The 19,193-nt window shown below is 43.8% G+C and overlaps 2 protein-coding genes across 2 annotated transcripts; both read right to left on the reverse strand.

The window, feature by feature from the left end:
- Positions 1-53: 53 nt before the first annotated feature.
- thoc6 (THO complex 6) lies at positions 54-6,190 on the reverse strand. Its single transcript, XM_076265185.1, has 13 exons — positions 6,076-6,190; positions 5,622-5,713; positions 5,430-5,494; positions 5,200-5,303; positions 3,172-3,209; positions 2,558-2,606; positions 1,893-1,964; positions 1,585-1,687; positions 1,429-1,478; positions 1,149-1,211; positions 668-778; positions 370-498; positions 54-261 (listed from the first exon to the last, which is right to left on the reverse strand). The coding sequence occupies exons 1-13, from the start codon at positions 6,088-6,090 to the stop codon at positions 181-183; spliced, it is 972 nt and encodes a 323-aa protein (XP_076121300.1). The 5' UTR covers positions 6,091-6,190; the 3' UTR covers positions 54-180.
- Positions 6,191-7,091: 901 nt separating this feature from the next.
- Positions 7,092-17,310, reverse strand: srrm2 (serine/arginine repetitive matrix 2). Its single transcript, XM_076265197.1, has 14 exons — positions 17,123-17,310; positions 15,401-15,649; positions 15,000-15,095; positions 14,465-14,653; positions 14,205-14,300; positions 14,025-14,090; positions 13,755-13,781; positions 13,543-13,662; positions 13,243-13,381; positions 9,863-11,925; positions 9,071-9,736; positions 8,903-8,974; positions 7,627-7,737; positions 7,092-7,528 (listed from the first exon to the last, which is right to left on the reverse strand). The coding sequence occupies exons 2-14, from the start codon at positions 15,640-15,642 to the stop codon at positions 7,474-7,476; spliced, it is 3,942 nt and encodes a 1,313-aa protein (XP_076121312.1). The 5' UTR covers positions 15,643-15,649; positions 17,123-17,310; the 3' UTR covers positions 7,092-7,473.
- Positions 17,311-19,193: the final 1,883 nt, after the last annotated feature.

The following is a 19,193-nucleotide window of genomic DNA, read 5'->3' on the forward strand; positions in this document are numbered from 1 at the left end:
TTTCTTTGGCCAGACATCAAGATTTGTGCAGGTCTACAATATGACACACAAGACTCTGAAAACAAAAGTACTTTATTACATATAAAAATAGGTCACGGTGAATTCACAATTAAAATCAATTTCCAAAAGCTGAGCGTCATGTTTGAGAGAAAAGACTGAGGTATAAAGACGCACATGATCTTAGAAAGACAAGGAGAAAGCTCTGTAGGACAAGTTGGTGAAAACATCAATATGGTCACTGCTGCCCCCTAGCGTCATAACCTGTAATGAGATATGAGTTTTCAGTCATGAGCCATAATGTGAGTACTCAACAATGGAACGTGACAGCAGTCTGAAATTGACAGCGACAGACATAACAAACGAACTCACCCGGGGCTCAGAGGGGTGAACATTCAGAGCCAGGGTGTTCAGAGATGGAGAAGTGCAGGGAATCTGAGCTTTGATTTGGCCTCCCAATAAACAATGGTACAGATAAGGGCCCTCACCGACTGATAAAATCTGAGACAATGAGGGAGCACAAGGGTGAACTATATCCACAAAAACATGCACAAAACCTATAGGACCATCAATGTTTCTTAGTCAGGTGCATGGTAAATAGTTTGAGGTTAAGATAATGGTAAGGCATATTTTTCCACTGGTGTGAAATAGTATGAAGATAACTACTCACCAGGTCCTGGTAAAACATGGCCTGACGTTGGCAACCGGCAATGGGGAAGACTGATGTGGGAGACATGGAGCGCAGGTGCCAGAGAGAGAGAGTCGGCCCGCCTCCGCAGAGCTGAAGTGAAGAAGGAGAGAGAGAAGATGAAAGAGGGGAAACGTACCAAGCAAGCAGCAAACCTACTCACTCTTGATTTTAATCTCAATTTTATCACTGCTTTATCAGGATTTGATCAATTTATAGTCACAAAACAGTACTCATGGGAGTCCTTTTCCATGCACAGGAATGTCAAAAATCCACAGGGGACTGATAAAAAAGATTTTAAACAAGAACATACGTGTTGAGATGTAATCTTGTCCATGCTTGGAAGCATGTCCACACAAACCCTTCTGATACTCTGACCCCCCCCCCCAACTCCCCCATCACATGAACAGAGCCAGCCTGTCATGTACACAGTAGACAACCACCCCACCCCCTCTCGTCTCACCATCCAGTCGGAGTCTGTGGTCAGGCAGCTGATCCATCTGCCAAGCTGGGGGCGGGCACATTCCTGTCATAGCACACAGGCCGGGGGACACATACACACACACAAAGTTGGTCTCTGTTCTCGGGTGATTGTTTATGATCCCCTGGCATTGTTACAATCACACAACATGAAACAGCAATCATCATCCATGGTTCATCTTAAGCCTCTAAGTAATTCATCATGGTTACTGTGAGACCCTTCATCCACATCATCATCCAATGATCCAACAAAGTAATCGTACCTGATATTTGTGAACTTCGATACAGTGTACTGACTGTGCTGTCCTGGAATCTGATAGGAGATGGTGTTCAGTTAGTTAACAGTGTGCACTAGACTAGTGAGCTGGCATAACAGAGTATATTTTTAAAAAAATCAGCAGGCCAGGCTTGTAAATTACCCCATATCCGCACTGCACCATCCTCCCCTCCAGACAGGATTTCTCCCTCCCTCTCCCTCACTGTCAGGCAGTGGATGTAGTCACTGTGGCCCTGCAACACCAACTGGATGGGGGTGTGGGGCACAATAAAGTCAGCTGTGATACACGGCCAGCTGACATATCAACACACTAAGAATCACAATCAGAGTGGAGTGGGGGCAAGTGTGTGTGTATAAGCAAGGGAGGTTGAGTGGTGCGCTAAGATATTAGTAATCAACAGCATTTTAAAAAATCCCAATGAATATTAGAAGAGAAACTTGCATTCAGACCTTGAAGATGCCACTCTCCAGGTCCATGATGTGAATGTTATTGTCTCCTCCTCCAACAATCAAGCTGTTGTCCTGGAAAGCGAGAAGAAAGAGGGGGATGAGAGTGAAAAAGTGACGAAGAGGAGGGAGACAGAAGGCATTGTTTTCTTTCAAACCTGGCATTTTACTAGCCTGGAAATCCAGACCCTGGAAATCTAGAAAGATTAAGGGTCTGGCCATGACCAATGTAATGGCCCAACTCGAGGGGCGACACCAAGCATGCATTTGAAAATCTCACTGCACGCAATTGGATAACACTACGACCAATGTTTACTGACTGATTCCGGACTTCACTAAATTGAATAACACTATAACCAATGTTTACTGACTGATTCGGGATTTTCCGACGGTGCAGAGTTGTCATCATCTGTTTAGCTCGCCTATGGCCCGCCTATATCAGATACACCGATGTGATTGGTGCCCCACGATACAAGGAACATAAGTAATGAGCATCACTCTGGTTTCCAGGGTAGTACTTTACACCAATCCCCAGCAGTGTTTTAAGTTGAACATGGCATATTGACAGCCACTTTATGTTCTCCTTTGACTACTGCTTGATAAATGTAAGAGTATGTAGTTCAACACATGGCTACCCACTAAGCTAGGGCACAGTCCCCTCTACTCACTTTTGGACTGAGCACCATAGCATTGATTTCAGGAATCTCTAGACTGGTTCTGGAAAGAAGAAAACAAAATAACATTACAGCACATGAAACATGTATTATTTTTCAGTATACCATATCATGAACATTATTTTTTTATTTTATAGTATTATGTCGGCTATTAATATAGAAAAGGTAATCTATCTTATACAGGGCTGTCAAGTTTTGCCCTTTGAGGGAAAAATCTACTTAAATTTGGTTAGTGGGACTAAAGCTCTCTACACATAGATGCTGACGTGTGTGCGGGCCTTCCACTTGACATTCAATTACATTACATTTCATTGTTTTCAATACAACCCCGCACACCAGTGTCAAACTTTGCCACCGCTAACGCGTTGATTACGATTCCATTCTATTTTTGTCTGCGCCACTTAGTAAAATCCATTGTTTATCCAATGCTTGTCAGTTAAAACAATTCGGCCTGATATGTGGGGCAAGTGAAGATGTTAGCCTGAGAAAAGGCATGTGTGGTGTGAGGTTGTTTGAGATCTGTCCATTGCATGCATCTGACATTTAATGTATGAGACTTGATAGCCCTGTATATACTTTCGGTACAACTACATTGAGTATAATCTTACTTGTAGTTAGGCCTTCTTGTCCATACAGCTTTTGTGTTCTAGAGAGAGAGGGGGGGGTTAAGGCAACTTTCCACTATTATTCATCCTGTTTCACCATTACAAAATCAGTGTCATACTGAAAGGAACTACAATAATCTGATGTCAGATTAAATCCATATTTAGCAGCAAAAAGGACATAGACAACATATCAAATGTTGAAAATGAAAATTCGGATTATTTCATTTTGCATTTGATGCCCGCAACATGTTTCAAAAAAGTTGGGACAGGGAATGTTTACCACTGTGCTGCTTCACCTCTTCATCATCCTGAATGTAGACTGGCTATTACCCAACTGTCCCTTAAAGGAGAAGTTCGGTGTGAAATTGACCTTAGCTGTACTGAAAGATGTTGCCGAGTACTCACATGTGTCCAATAGGCACCTTCGCTCACCCCCTAGCATTCCAAATTACGCCGTTTTTAGCCGAGTAGCTGTGGGGGCATAGCGTAGCCTATGCAACTAAATCGCTATTTTTACACCATTAAAAAGGTTCCAAGTAACTCCACACTGCATTGGTAGACTTCTGAGGGTTTTGGAACCCTTTTAATTGTGTAAAAATAGTGATTTAGCTGCATAGGCTACGCTATGCCCCCCACAGCTACTTGGCTAAAAACGGCGTAATTCGGAATGCTAGGGGGTGAGCGAAGGTGCCTATTGGACACATGTAAGTACTCGGCAACATCTTTCAGTACAGCTAAGGTCAATTTCACACCGAACTTCTCCTTTAAAGCAGAAGCTCATGAATACAGCCAATATGTGATCTACAACAGATGGTAAATCAGCCGACTAGAGTAAGTTTTAACAACAAAGGTATCATAACGTCCTCTTGCCTTGACCACATCTACATAAACAGAACTTCTTACTCAAAAGCCATATCAGTCCCTATAGGCTGTAGTGATCACAATGTAGTCATTGCAAGGAAGGCTGTTTTGGCTGTTACAATTTTGGCTGCAGTTTTCAAATTGAGTATCAAACTGTGCACATAGACAATGGTTATCAGAGGTTTTCCTGAGCCCATACAATGACAGGTCTGGAAACAGGTCTGGTTTTGATGCAGTGCCATCTGAGGTCCAAAAGACCACGGCCATCCAATTCATTTTTCAGCTCGTTCCCTTGTTTGCAAAGATTACTCTGGATTCTCTGAATGTTTTAATAATATTATGTCCATTACAACTCCCCAAATACTTCACAATTTCATGTTAAGAATTAAATTACATTGTTTCATTTGTGCACATAGGTTTTCACAGAGTAATGAATACCCCTACATCTTTACTTCTAAGAGACCCTGCCTCTCTGGGATGCTCTTTTTCATACCCAATCGTGTTGCCAGTTACCGTAATTAGTTGTGAAACATTCCTCCTTTTCTTTTCTTTATCATTACTTTTCATAAATTTTCCAGCATTTTGTTACACCCAGTCCCAACTTCTTTTTTTGAAAAACATGTTGCTGGTATCGAATTCAAAATGAACATATATTTTTCATGAAATAGTCAAATTTGTCATTTTATAACATTTGATATAGGACATGTGTCCTTTTTGCAACTAAATATGAGTTTAAAAGATTTGCCGATTATTACATTCTGTTTTTATTTACATTTTACACAACGTCCCAACTTTTTCTGATTTGGGGTTGTATAACATTTACAGAGTATGTTATGGTGATGTTCAGTAACCATCTCTAAAGTCTTTGTAGGTGGACTATCCAAGTAAAGTGCGAACTGAGGCTAGTAATATACTTTACACCCATTTGTGCAAAAATCATGACACCAAAAGTGTCCTTATCCAGTATGTTCCCTTGAAATAAGATTGTGTGAAATTAATGTGAAGACACATACTCGACACAGATCAAGTACAAAATTGTCCATTTAGACACTGAAAACACTCAGACTTTTATTAAAGAGCCACTTCACATGGACAGACACTTTGTGCAGTGTATTCTCTCTTACAAGGTGATTTTGAAGAATACTCTCCATAGTACAAGTCCAGACCTACCCTTTTGATGAGTTCACACCAGTTCCAGGCACTGATCTCGCCATTCCCTGCACTCAGAAGCTGGCTATCCGTGGAAAGCAGGGAAAACACTGGACCCTCATGAGCTGCCACAAAAGAACCATAGGATGAAGAAAATGGGTCATAGTGATGGATTAGATAAGTCACAAGACAACTACAAAATAGCTTATGCAGTAGCATATTGACATGGTGGTAGGTGGTTTGAGACTCACCTGTGAAAGTGAGGACTGGTTTCTGACTGAGGTCTGTGGCCTCTGGACTGAGAGCAGCTGATAGACTGCATAAAACAAATCAGAGGAACCATTAGAAGCTTTAGTTAGGTCTACATCTGACAATCTGCCTGACTTTGGCTGCTACTAGCAGACGAAAGAAATTAAACCAAACTTTAAGCGTCATCGCAGTACCTAAACAAAGCAATCTCTCCGTAGTTGTTCCCTACTGCCAAGAAACGTCCGCAGGGAGAGAAGCTCTGGGAGAAGACCGACATGTGGAGAAGCTGTGTATAGAAAGCATGTTCATTGGTGTTTACTAGAAGAAAAAGTCAACCTAGTCAGCCATTATTAACAGCATCCCTGTGGCTTTAGTTTATAGACACAACATGGACGTAAACACTCTATTATGTACACAACAAACCTAGCACACTGTGACCATTCATCGTTTCAAAGGAACACTTGCATTGAGGCTAGCAATCGACATTTTCAAACAATACAGCAAGCGCTTAACATTAGTTAACGTTAGGTACTTCCATAGGGCACTTCATGATTAACGCTGTTCACCACACGACAAGGATCCCCGTGGAGAATAAGTCGTCTCAACAAATAAATGGCAGTCTTTCAATATTTTAAGATGAAAATGTACCTCTATGGGCCCCATGGCTGCGATTACTGTTGCTTGTTTTTGTTTTATGGACACTTTTGTCTATTTAAAAAATCCTCTAGCGCAATCAGGGCAACCCAACAACTCTATTCAAACGCTGTCGCCCAAATTCTACGCAGGCGGAAGTGGCTACTTTGAATTGTGGGAATTGACGTCTTCGGTATTACTTGGAACAACTGATCCCTAAACATTCTTGATCAGTGGCTTGAAACCCTTAAACAACCCCTGTCAAAATGTATGGAATCACCACTCTTGGAGGATGTTCATTAAGCTGTTTTATTTATTTATTTTTTAAAGAGAGATGTGCCTCAATTTTTTAACAGATGAACATTCTGGCTTTGTGAAACATAGCTCCAACAAATCTGCAAAAATTGTAGTAATTTAAGGCAATTCATGTTTTAGATCATGTAGAGGAAAATATGGAATCACTCAATCCTGAGGAAAAATGTACGGAATCACTCCAAAATAATTCCAAAAAAAATATTTTTGAGGCACATCTGTGGTTTGTCTTTTTTCTAAAAAATAAAACAGCTGAATGAACATCTTCCAAGAGTGGTGATTCCATATTTTTGGACAGGGGTTGTATATAGTCAGTACTTTGAGTAAATGCAGTAAGATTGTGCTTTTACCAAATATATGGAAAATGAAAAAATGGCAGGAACAATTGAGATTTAATGGATGACAAATCTTCGACTTTGTTAAACACAAAGTAGAAGAATAAAAAAACAATTCTGAAGGTAGAACAAGCCCTAACACTCTATTTAAAACAAATGCAATTAAAACCGCAAAATAGAAACAAAATGTTTCCAAATTATCTTTCAATCATGCCTTCCAAACCATTATGATTTTTTGACAACACTTTAAACCCACAACACAGAATTTGGGGATATCCAGATTGTTTATCTGTGCAACTAAGCTTTGCTTATTGAAAATACACCCCTGACATCAAAATATAAAGTCAACAATCTACCACTAAGAATAGGAAACAAGTAAACATGTAAGAGACACAAGAGTCTTTATTACTCAATTCGGTATTTTTTCACAAAGAGAACAGAAAGGTTTGTCACAGTTATGGGTACAGCACATTGTCCATTCACTGAAAGCCAAATTACTGAAGTCATATCTACATTCATAACAATGAAGGGTCAGAGGGAAAAAAAAGTGTGTGTGTGTGTGTGTCCGCATTAGGTGTTGTCCCACACCCTTCACATGTGTCCCCATAATAAAAAAGTGAATTTAACCATCATATCACTGGGGAAAGTCCCTAATGTCTTTATTTGCCACCCACGATCAACCCTAAAACGGCTGGGTGGCACAGTCCAGCTCAGTACATCAAGTTTCCAGAGGTACGAAATGAAGAGACGACGTGTAGGAGAGGACTCATCTCCTCCGCTTACTGCTGGGTGACCTGCTCCTAGACCGCCTGCTTCCACTCCTGAAGAAGAGAAAAAGCAAAGAGATCAGCATGGGTGTGTCTGTGGTACTAGAACATAAAGGCAAAAACACACAGACATTGGGAAACAAGTTTCTGACCTTCGTTGGGGCGGGGAGGGGGCACCACGGCGCATTCTCATTGGAGGAGAATAGCTGAGCGAACGGGAGTCTCGTAGTGAATCAGCTGGTACCCTTTCAGGCCGATGAGGGCTAATGGGGAAAACACAGGATTATATGAGCATCGCTTCCCAAGATACTTTGTGAGTCTCTTACTTCACCTAATTGAAGGAAATGTCCTAAAATGGTGGCATTTGTAACCGCTCTCCAAAGTTGTGAATTACTCTAAAAATTGCACAAACCATATTAAAGTGTGAGTAACTAGATATTAACAATATGTACATTATTAGAATGAGGAAGGGGGATAAGAAGGTAGGCAGACTGCACTGATGATTTTAAGACATAATAGATTACATTAATAATAGAGTTAATAATAGAGTTTCTACAAAAATAACTATCGGCCAACATTGGCCTTGTTGACTGATATAAGTTATCAGCAAATGTATGTGACATTTACCGATGGCAGCTGCTGATGTTAATCTGTTATGTTGCATCAATTCTGCACAAGGTAAATGTTGTGCCTGAAAGACTTGAACATGGTTATTTTATTTCATGAATATTTTAGTTTTACTTTGTGTGATGTGGGGCTATTTCAATTCCAAAGGCCAAAGGAACTTTATCAGGATGCATAGTATCCTGGATCCATGAAATAACTGGCCTTTAAAAATAAAAATCTGCCTGCCTCTATGAAAATTTAACATAAGGGTGCCAATACTTATGACCCCTGTATTTTAAGGAAGAACATTTATTTTTTTGTGATACATTATTCATTCACAAAGAAAATTGGCGTCCTTAAAGGTTGGATATTTCCTCATTTTTTTTACTTAAGGCATTAAGATCAATTTCCACAAGATGATTTTATATTCCTCTTTTTAGGCAACTGTATGTCTTCTGCCTCCCTTAAAAACACCATTAGGATCAGTAAAGTCAATTATTTGTACTAGTTTATTCAAATTGAGAAAATCTGGGCCTATACTGATAGCAATATATAAAATAACAATTTGGCCCATAACTTATGGCGATATTTTTTAGTTATAAAAATATATTTTTGATTTTGTTGTTAATCAAAACCTTACATTTCAGTTAGCCTATTAGCTGGTTTGATGCTAATTGAGCTCAATGCAAATCAAACCAGCTAATATTCCTCTTTTTAGTCAACTTTAGCAGAGGTGCCAATAATTCTGGGGGCAACTGTATCTACTGGGGATGGCTGGCAATTATTATCTATCTTATTCTATAAAAACATCAAACTAGTTACCTCCTTTTACCCTCCTTCTCACCGCCTGGTGAAGATGAGGATGACTTCCTACGAGGTGGAGCAGCATCGCCACTGAAAGTGAAAAAAGAAAAAAAAAAATTTTGAGATCTGGCCACGCATTATCAGTGTGTTAAAGACCGTTTGTGAACTTATGCCAAAGCTCCTTACCCTTTGTCTTGCTCAGGCTCTGAGTCTGAGCTATCTGACGACGATGAGGAGGACGAAGATGATGAAGATGATGACGAGCTTGAGCTACCCTGCCAGCTTTTTTTCAACTTCTCCTCTATCCCTGGCTGCCCATTTACTGGATTCTTTGCCGTGTTTGGCTGCTCTGGTTGATGGGGGGCCAGAGCTGTAGGTTGGCCCCTGCGACCTCCTCTCGACGAATCCCTGCTCTCTGCCGGGGTCCGGAATGGAGAGGGCGGGTCTTTGCCTGGTGCCCTGCGATCTGATTGGCTGGAAGGAGCTCGTCTCTCCAGAGACCGGGACCTTCTCCTCTCAGCAGTCTCCCTGTCCTGTTCTGTCCTCTCCTCCTGCCTCATCCCTGTCTCCCTCTCGGAGCCGGGTTTCCGGCTTTGTTCCTTTGTTCCGGCCTTCCCTGCCTCATTCTCGGAGGCAGATGAGTCCGAGTCGGAGGAGGATGAGGAGGACGACGAAGACGAAGATGATCCCGAATGATTAGGTGGGGAAGGGGCTTTGGCAGGGGGACGTCCTCTCTTTTCTCTCTCCTGCTCTTGTTCTCGCTGTCTCTCTCGATTTCGTTCTTGCTCCCGTTCTCTTGATAGTGACCGACTGCTCCTACGTCGGTATCGGGGAGATGGAGAACGTCGAGACCTGAAAAAAGGACATCAGTTTAAAAACATTGCCCAGTAGCAGTGATCACTGAGGTCCAAGAAAAATGGTGCATTTGGACCCTTGTGGCTTATTTGGTGGGGTACACAACACATACACCAAACATACCTGATTGGGGGGCTGCTGTTCCTCCTTGGGCTTCGAGACCTACTGCTCCTCCTGACCGGTGGCCTGTCTCTGCTACGGTCAGCATCTCGCTCCCTGTCTCTATCTCTTTCCCTGTCTCTCTCCCTTTCTCGTTCCCTCTCCCGGTCACGTTCCCTCTGTCTCTGCCTCTCCCTGTCTCGCTCCCGCTCTCGGTCCCTCTCCCGGTCTCTGCTGCGTTCTCTGCGTGGTGAGCGGGCGGGAGAAACCCTCCTGGGGGAGTGGCCACGTGGGCCATCCTGGTACTGCCGAGGCGGGGTGCGTGCGTCCTCCCGGCCCCTTGCTCTGGGGGAGTCCGGCGACACCCCTCTCCTCTTCCTGTCTCTGTCCCCCTCCCCTTGACTCTCCCCAGCGGAGGGCCGGTAGGCGTCGGCGCCCTCCCCTCGCCCTCCCTTCTGGTCTCTAGTGGGCTCGGTGGGAGAGTAGCGAGTAGCGAGAGGCCGGTCTCGACCTCTCTGGGGGGCAGGCGGAGGGCTGCGGTTGTCCACGTTTGCGGGCGAGTATCTATCCTTCCCCCTGTCCCTCTGCCTCTCCATCTCTGCAGGCGAGGACCTCTCCTTCCCCCTCTCCCTCTCCCGGTCTCTCCCCCTCTCCCGGTCCCTATTGTGGTTGTCCATTTCGGTGGGAGTGTATCTCTCTAGGGCTCCCTCCCGGCCTGGCCGCCTGGCTCCAGCCCTGTCCGCGGCCATGCGGGGTGGAGAGGGTGGAGACCTGCCCCTGGCTGCCGGCGTGGGGCTGTAGCGCTCGCGGCCTCTCCTGTCCGCCTTTTCCTCTCTCTGGTCACGCGCACGAGCAGGAGGAGTTGGGCTGCCTTTCCAAGCGGGCACGTGGGGCTGTTCCTTCTCCCTCCCTCTGTCCACTCTCTCTCTGGTCCCGTTCTCCTTTTGAGCGGGTGGCTGAGGCGGAGCTGGGGCTTCCTTCCCTTTCTTCTCGGCTGCCTTTTGCTTCTTCTTCTTTTCACCGTCGTCAGAGGAGGCCGACGACGAAGAGGAGGAGGATGAGGAAGAAGACGAGCTGTCACTATCATCGTCGCTGCTGCTGCTACTATCACTGCTGCTGCTGCTGGTACTACTGCTGCTGCTGCTACTACTACTGCTACTGCTCTCTTTGGCTTTGCTCTTCTTCGCCGGCTTCTGCTTTGCCTTCTCTTCCTTCGCAGGACTCTTCCCTTTAACTTTCTCTCGTTTCTTCTCCTCCACGTCTTTTTCTTTTCTGCTCTTGTCCTCTACAACTCTCTCCTTCCTGGCCTCTGCCACGCTGTCCCTCTCTGGAGTGCGATCCTGTGGACGCTGCCTGCCGAAGTGAGTGTCTTCCTTCCCTTTCTCCCTCCCCCTCTCCTTCTCCCGGTCGCTCTCTCGCTCCCGGTCTTTGGGAGTCTCCCTCTCCCTGCCCCTTTCGTTCTTCCTCTCCTCCTCCCGATCCCTCTCTCTCTGTCTGCCGTTGGCGATGGGCGAGCGCCTAGGAGGGGTCGCAGAGCCGCTGTGGCGGTCCCTCGGTCTCTCCCGCTCGCGGTCGCCCTCTCGTGCTCTGGGCGGCGGAGGGCTCTCCTTCTCCCTCCCCCTCGGTGGTTCTCTCGGCCTGCCCCGCTCCCTGTCCCTCTCTCGGTCAGACGGGGCCTTAGGTGTGACGTCCCTCTCTCTTCCGCTCCCTCTCTCCCTCTCTTTGCTACGTCCTCTCCTGGGAGGCTCCCGGTCCGGGGAAGCGGAAGAGTCGTCGCGCCGCCTCTGGGGCTTGTCTTTCCTCTTTTCCTCCTCCTCTTGTCTCCTACGCTCCTCTTCACGACTCATGCCCTTCTGTCGCTTTGGGGACGGAGATGGAGAGGAGGAGTCGTGTCTGTTTCTGTCCTGCTTCTCCTGCTCCTTCTCCCGTCCTCTCGACCTCTCCCCACTCCTGGACCGACGAGCTCGATCCCGAGAAGGGGAGGAGGAGTCGTGCCTTGTCTTTTTCTCCCTGCCTCGGTCCTTGTCCCCTCCTCTGTCTTTCTCTGTCCTCTCTCCATCAGAGGAACTGACATGTCTGGGTGGATTCTGGGGGAAGGAAGCAAAGAGAAAACATAAACGTCATTAAAGAGTGAAAAAAAGGACATAGAGAGTGATAAAGAATATACTGCATATTCTTAGGAGTATTTCCTACTGTAGTGTTAATTTTGTCACTATTTTTAATTTAGTTTTAGTCTTGTGATGAAAGGTCCTTTTTAGTCTTAGTCATATTTAGTCATTCAAATATAATTTTTGTTAGTCAATTTTTAGTCGACTAAAAGTCTCGTCATTTTAGTCTAGTTTTAGTCAAAAGAAAACTAAAGGTATCTTAGTCTTAGTCAGTTTTAGTCAAAGCATTTTAGTCTTTTTTTTATAACAAATTATGATTACCATTTCAGTCAAATAGTGTTTCACACATCTCAATTTTCCAACAATATTGTGTGTCCACAGGGCTACTCGTCTGTTATAATTACTCATTCTGATTTTTTGTCAGTCAGCATGTTTACATGCACAGGTAAGTCAAGCTACAGTTATAGCTCGGCTGGGATTTGACCATAGAAAGTAAAAGATTTGACTAGACCACTGTCATGATCTTCGCAGACCAGTGTTTCTCAAAGCGTGGTCCGGGGACCACTGGTGATCTGTAAGCTATCCCAAGTGGTCCAAACAGTTCTGCAACACTGTCTATGTAAGATATGCCAGTTTAAATTCTCTGACACAATAAGCAAAGTGCAAAGACAATAAGCAAGGTGGTTCAGTGAGTAGGCCTATTGTGTAGGCTAATATAGCCTACTGTTGAAGTAAGTCTAATCTTTTTTTTTTTAGCTAGATGTAAGTTTCTTTTTTATTGGTTAAGTTAAGTGGTCCTTCGTCTGAAAAAGTTTGAGAAACACTGTCGTAGATCCAAGTATTAATGTTTTACTCCACCACGCTAGATGGCGATATGCGCCCAAACGCAACACATTCCCCTAACTCTCCATCTAAGCCAGGGGTGGGCAAACTGCGGCCCGCGGGCCGGATCCGGCTCGCCAAGCACTTTCATCCGGCCCGCCGAGCATTTCATTTGGTTATCAGGCTGCTCGCTATTTTTTCCTGCGATAGAGACGACGTTGGTTAGCTTTACTGCAAACTGCTTTTCACTCTCCTTAGAGAACATTATGTCAATGTCAAAACATCATGTTATTTCCTCTCGTCTCGTCTGACAAAATGAACACTATCCTACTGAACTAATAGTAGAAATTTGGACGCAGGGCTCACAAAGCACTATATATCTTGATCTGAGTATTGTTACACAACATCAATCAAGGATTAATGGCTGCCCTAGAGGACAACACAAACGCCCAGACAGAGCATCAATGACCCTACCTCGCGTCCTGCTCTTCTTGGGGGAGTCCTCTCGCTGCGACCTCTCCCCATTCTATCAGGAGAGCGCTCCTTGCGCCCCTCCTCGCCTCTTCGACCCGGCTGGTTCTGCTGTCGCTCCCTCAGTGGAGCAGGAGATGGGCTGGTTACCAAAATTACAAATAGACATGGCCTCAGTCAACAGAAAGGAAGGAACTATGCATTGCAAACTACTAGTACAGCAATGACAGATCAGGTTTCATGTTAATGTTCACATGGAAAAGGTGTTTTAAAAGGTCAATGTACTAGATAAGAGAGCACTACCTGTGAGCAGGGCTGGATGATGCACTGCGGCGTTTGCGGGTCTTGGGAGGAGGTGGAGTCTCATTTTCACTCTTCTTCCTCTTTCTCTTTTTCTTTGATGTTTCCTTCTCGGAGGAGGAACTGATGAGAAATAATGACAATGGAACATGACTAACTCCGCAAGACACAAGAAGTATTACCGCACAAGTAGGAGTTCTGCTCAAGTAGCTTACCTATCACTGTCTTCTTCAGATTCCGCCCTAAGAAATAATGAAAAGGTTGGATAAGTGAACAATAATGTATTTCATCAGTGCCAACCTAACAATGGTATGGTTACTAAATGTGAACAACTCAATATGAAGTTGTAACAGAAACACAGAAGCTGGTGTAATTTAAAGTGGGTCACTGTTGGCCTGTCAGTTTCTGTTTGTGAATTAACAGTTTCTCTTTCAGACAGGCTTTGCCCCAAACAACACAAAAACAGTACAATTGAAAAAAGATACCTTTTCTTCTTCTTCTTTTGAGCCTTCTTCTTATCACGCTTGGGAGAAGGGGAGGGACTCTCTGAGCTAAAACAGATAACAGTACAAGATATGACCACAAGAAACTTATATCCACTCCTAAACCGCCAAAACAAGCACAAGTTGCCTGCCACCCATTTATTCTCCTCCGTCCACACTCACCTTTCTCTACGCTTGTTTCTCTTTTTCTTCTTCTTATGACTTTGTTTGCGTTCAGGGGAAGAGTCAGACTCCTCTGACTCCTCTGGTTCTATAAGTCTAGAAAACACAGGATAAAGGAATTCAAATTCAAATCACAATTCTAAGCCATTCAAAGCAATAATCAGAACGTAAAAGGTTACACCATAAAAGGATTTTTTTTGCTCTTTCAGTTATTGCCTTCCATCCCAGTCTCAACCAGCTCCTTCAACTCATTCACTCACTGGTACTTCTGCTGCTGCTGCTGACGTTCCCTCTCCAGTCTCTCCTGCTCCCTCTTCTCCTTTTCACGCTCCTTGCGGTCGGGGTGGAAGGAGGAGCCGTCCACGTAGTCGGAGCCGATGCCGAAGGCCTGCCTCAGCCGGTCATTCTTCTGCTGGTTGGCTGCGGCCAACGCATGTGTCTCAGTCACACTAAAGACAGGAGAGAAGATGCAAAAGTCAATGTAGGTACAGAGAATAGACAGTAAAGACTGGAGACAGGGCCCCAGCAATGGTGCGACTGGCTGGGGCACCTGCACCGTACGCCGGCGACCCGGGTCCGATTCCCGCCCCGTGGACCTTTCCGGATCCCACCCCGACTCTCTCTCCCACTCACTTCCTGTCAGTCTCCACTATCCTATCTGAGTAAAGGCATAAAAAGCCCAAAAAATATACTTAAAAAAAAAAAAAAAAAAGACTGGAGACAGCTGCCTGACTGTCTGTGGGATATCTTTGATAACCTTTGGAATGTGTTGTCTGGTGATGTCCGGGGACTTACTTTGGACGTTCTGTGGGAGTGGGAGCAGGCTCCAGTTGCTCCTGCAACATCAGTCGGAAACTGTTCACTTTCTCGTCGATCTCTTCAGCGGAGTACCTGAGAGAAGTAATACAGGTCAGTGTTGAAGCTACGCTACGTCCCACATGGATGAGTGCTGTAAGACACACAACCTGTATATGATGTTCAATCTGACTCAATAGAGTTTGATGCAGCTATTGGAGGACACTATTTGAACATGCAACCATCTATAATTAAACAACCTGGACGTTCACAGAGGGCCTACAGAAGCATCAGACTGGACCAGGTAAGACCCCAATACAATTGTGATGAGGGAAACTGCGGGTCAATGCAACAAGTGCCCCATCATAATTTCATCTGGCACAACTGGAACTACACCTTACCCTTGCTCCTCCATCATGTCCTGCAGCTCGGCACATTTGACCTCCAGCTGCCTCTTCCGCTGGTGCTCGAGGATCTCAGCATTGGGCTGGCGATTCAGTTGGCTTTCCAAGCGCTCGCGGTCCTTCTCATCCGTACCACGGTCCTCGCGCGGGCGCTTGGCACGCACACTCGACAGGTTCCGCTGCACGTAACCATTGGTGCCACTACCACGCGGTGTGGTAAGGCCAATCCCGTTATACATCTCTGCTCTATGAGATGAGGAGGGAAAATGAAGGAGAGGTTTAGGGGTGCAACCAGTAACAAGGCAGAGAAAGAAGCAGCAAGGAAAAGGTAGGTCAACATCAAGTAAGGGGCAAACTAAGTGAAAACACCATTAGGCATCTAACCTTTTGAGAACGCCTAAAACAAAAGCAGCTCAGTCAAGGTTCAAACAAATACAAGTTTTGTTTGTTTTTTAATAATAAAAAAATCATTCCCCTAATCGATCCTGAGCTGAAACACTTTTGAATGCCACAGTAACATAATCTCAGCAGACTCAAGGCGTAAATTTTAAGTCACCTCGCTCCCAAATTACATTGACATGAAAAACAAAACTACACTGCAATTTGATCTCTTAATTTCATAACTAAGATTATATTAAGCTACTACTACAGGAACGTAAATTAACACACTGAATTTAAAGCAGCAAGATAAGCACCACAGGCCTCGATTACTACCGTCTACTCAAGCAGTCACTGCAATAATTCACGAAAACTTATTTTAAGTAGTGATTGAGTAAGATTATGAACAATTCGCTGGTGGTAAAACAAATCCAATGGCACAATGTTTCACTGCTACTGGCTGACTATAATTTTCGGTGACGCACAACATGAATATGAAGTTTCCCGGTAACGATAAATTAATGCTTTAACAATAGCATATGGCCATAGACTGACCACTGTAGACAACGCAAAACGATCTGCTAACTCACAAAAAATTAGTCCGACACGGTAAAACGAGGACTGGCAATAACTGGTTAACTCGCTAATCTTAATGCACATTTCGTCAACGTATTGGCACGGTAATGGTTTACAGTAAAAATGGGCCTCGTAATCCCGGAGAACTCCGTCATATGGGACGCAAAGCTAACAGGTTCAGTTAGCTATCCATCTCCTACTTGTGAGATTTATGGTGTTGTTCGCTAGCAAAGAAGACTGTCGCAACTTCATAAGAAGATAAGTTAGCTAACATTAGCTAGTTGGTAACTCACAAGTAGCAACTAATTAACTGTCCGACTTAACAGGCTCACTGCAACAGTCAACTGAACGATAAATTAATACTAAACTAAGCTATACAAACAACAATTACATGCGAAACAAAAGCTATGATAAGGAAACTGAAATAACATGGCCGATTTTGGCTAGTTCTATCTAGTAACGTTAACGTAGCTACAGCGGGCACCTCATGTATCATGCTAGTCATTGTCATAACATCTCAGGTGTTTAAAATAACATCAAACACCCATAGATCATTTAATTAGGTGTTTTATTCAAACTACAACATAGATGGGAAATTAGGAATGCCTGTTGTCTGGCTAGCTCACAAAGCTACTTACTAGGTAGCTAACGTTGAAATAACGTAAGCCATCCACTAGCATGGTGGCCAACTAGATAACGTTAGCTAGCGATAATGCTAGTAAGCCTTAACAGCTAAAATACAAACGCGCACCTTAGCGAACTTACCTCTTTTTTTTCAAAAGAGAGAGAATGAAGGGTGGCTCGTGGGCTCAGTGACTACACGATGTCTTGCCCGATAATAAAGAAGGGCTACAACTAATAACAAGAAAAAAAAATGTAATTCTTATACACGTTGCTAGCTACTGTACCGGAGCACGGCTAACTTAGACGTCATGGGAAAGCAAAGCATGACATGACCCACAAGGCACTGCGATTGGACTACAAATGCTGGGGGTGTTCGTAATGTTATAGCGGCACTCACGTAGCGCATAACTTTTGGAACGGGACCTTGTTTATTTGTCTGCTAAGTCTTTGTATTCCCAGATTGTTGAAAGATATTTTTTTAATTGTATTTTTTTTTCCAGCTTAGTACACCTTGCACGCCTGTCTGCTTGTCTATCCTCTAGCTTTAAACCAAACTGACATTGTTACATTGGCACCAAAGATCACCAAAGATTGGCACTGAAAGCTTTGTGACAGGTAGGCCTAGTCTAATTGTCTAATAAGTCTAAGTGTTTTTGGATATTTGTGTGCAGCGACATATTTATGTCAGGACTTTGTTGTGAGTCATCCCACAATGGTATTCAACTCAATTTTTTTTAAAGTTTTGAGTGTAAAATATGGATGAATGTAACTGTTTGCCCTTGCTTTAATCTTCTCCCATAAAGTGTTAATCTGTACTGAACAAGCCCTTGAGTATATTTGAATTACAATACTGCATACTTGTTTGAGTCCTACTACACTCTCTAGGACAGGGGTTCTCAAAGTTTTGATTGGTGAGGGCCAATTCAGGAACCCAACATTGAACTGAGGGCCGCCAAAGGGGCGGGGGGAGAAAAAGAAGAAGAAAAAAAACTGGGGGGAAAATCCCATTTGTAATCATTTTAATGACCAGGTTGCATCTCTACAGTTTATATTTATTGCATTAAACACATTTTAATTCATAACTGAGGCTAAACCTGGCAAAACCTGTGAAAATCTTAAGAAAAATTGCAATGCACACACAATCCCTAGGGTTCTCTACCCTCAACAGACAAATTTGGGATATAACAGTTCTGGTTGCAGTCCATTTCAAGGACAAACTTATTTAGAACAGCTTCTTATCAGCATAGGCCTTATTCAGGGCCAATTACAGCTAGCAAAGCACCACAGGAAAACCTGACGGCCACTAAACACACTAAACGGAGATTCATTCTTTTCAAAGCACACAGTACAGTTGTACAGTTTTAACAGTTTTATAGATGTTATCAGATGTTATCGCGGGCTGCCAGAGATGTTTCCGCGGGCCGCCATTGGCCCCTGGGCTGCACTTTGAGAACCTATGCTCTAGGACATCCTGGGCTTTCTGGTCACAATTATATATGTGTGTGGTTAACAGAACTCAAAAACGTTCTTTTTAAAATGGCGGACATAGCATTTTTCTTATTTTATAGCGACAAGAGAGGTAACTGATTATTTTTTTCCAAATATTGAAATGAGAACCCGTTTACATTCACACACATGTACAGTACGCAATTGGTTAAAGTTTTGATTTAGCTAAGTAATGACCCCATTCGCTTATGCAATTGATAATGCATTTCTTAAAAGTGTATTCACAAACAGAATTATCCATCCAAGCATCTCTCCACTTCTGCCATCCTATAGGATGCCCCACACACTCATCACTAGGGTCCGTCACATGGGGTCCCTAAAGGAACACGCCACCCAATGTCAGTAGTAATATATGTTCTTAATGATACCAGTTATGTTTAACAGTAACATAAGTGTTATGAGCTATTCATTGTCGAAGGTGCATGGTGAAGTGAAATTCTTACTTTGGAAAAAAAAACACTTGCCGATATCCTTGGATGAGAGATACTTGTGTCGTTCAAATTGTCCATGATCAAAGAGGGCACTAATATGCATGTGCATAGCAAAAATCACAACTTGGGCTTGCTGTGCAAGCAAGATATTTAAGGTGTCTCAACTGTACACGTCTCAACTGTACTCAGTCTCTAAAGCAATTTACAAAAGATTCACTGAACAAAAATGCTGATGTGGTACATGAAAATTTAGCTAAAAATGTGGAGAATGCAAT

The sequence above is a fragment of the Alosa pseudoharengus genome, unplaced genomic scaffold (genome assembly GCF_046254945.1).
Source record: "Alosa pseudoharengus isolate Yale_2024_CS ecotype anadromous, Long Island Sound unplaced genomic scaffold, YU_APseudo_1.1 YU_APseudo_1.1_scf_4, whole genome shotgun sequence".
In the NCBI taxonomy this organism is placed as follows: domain Eukaryota; kingdom Metazoa; phylum Chordata; class Actinopteri; order Clupeiformes; family Clupeidae; genus Alosa; species Alosa pseudoharengus.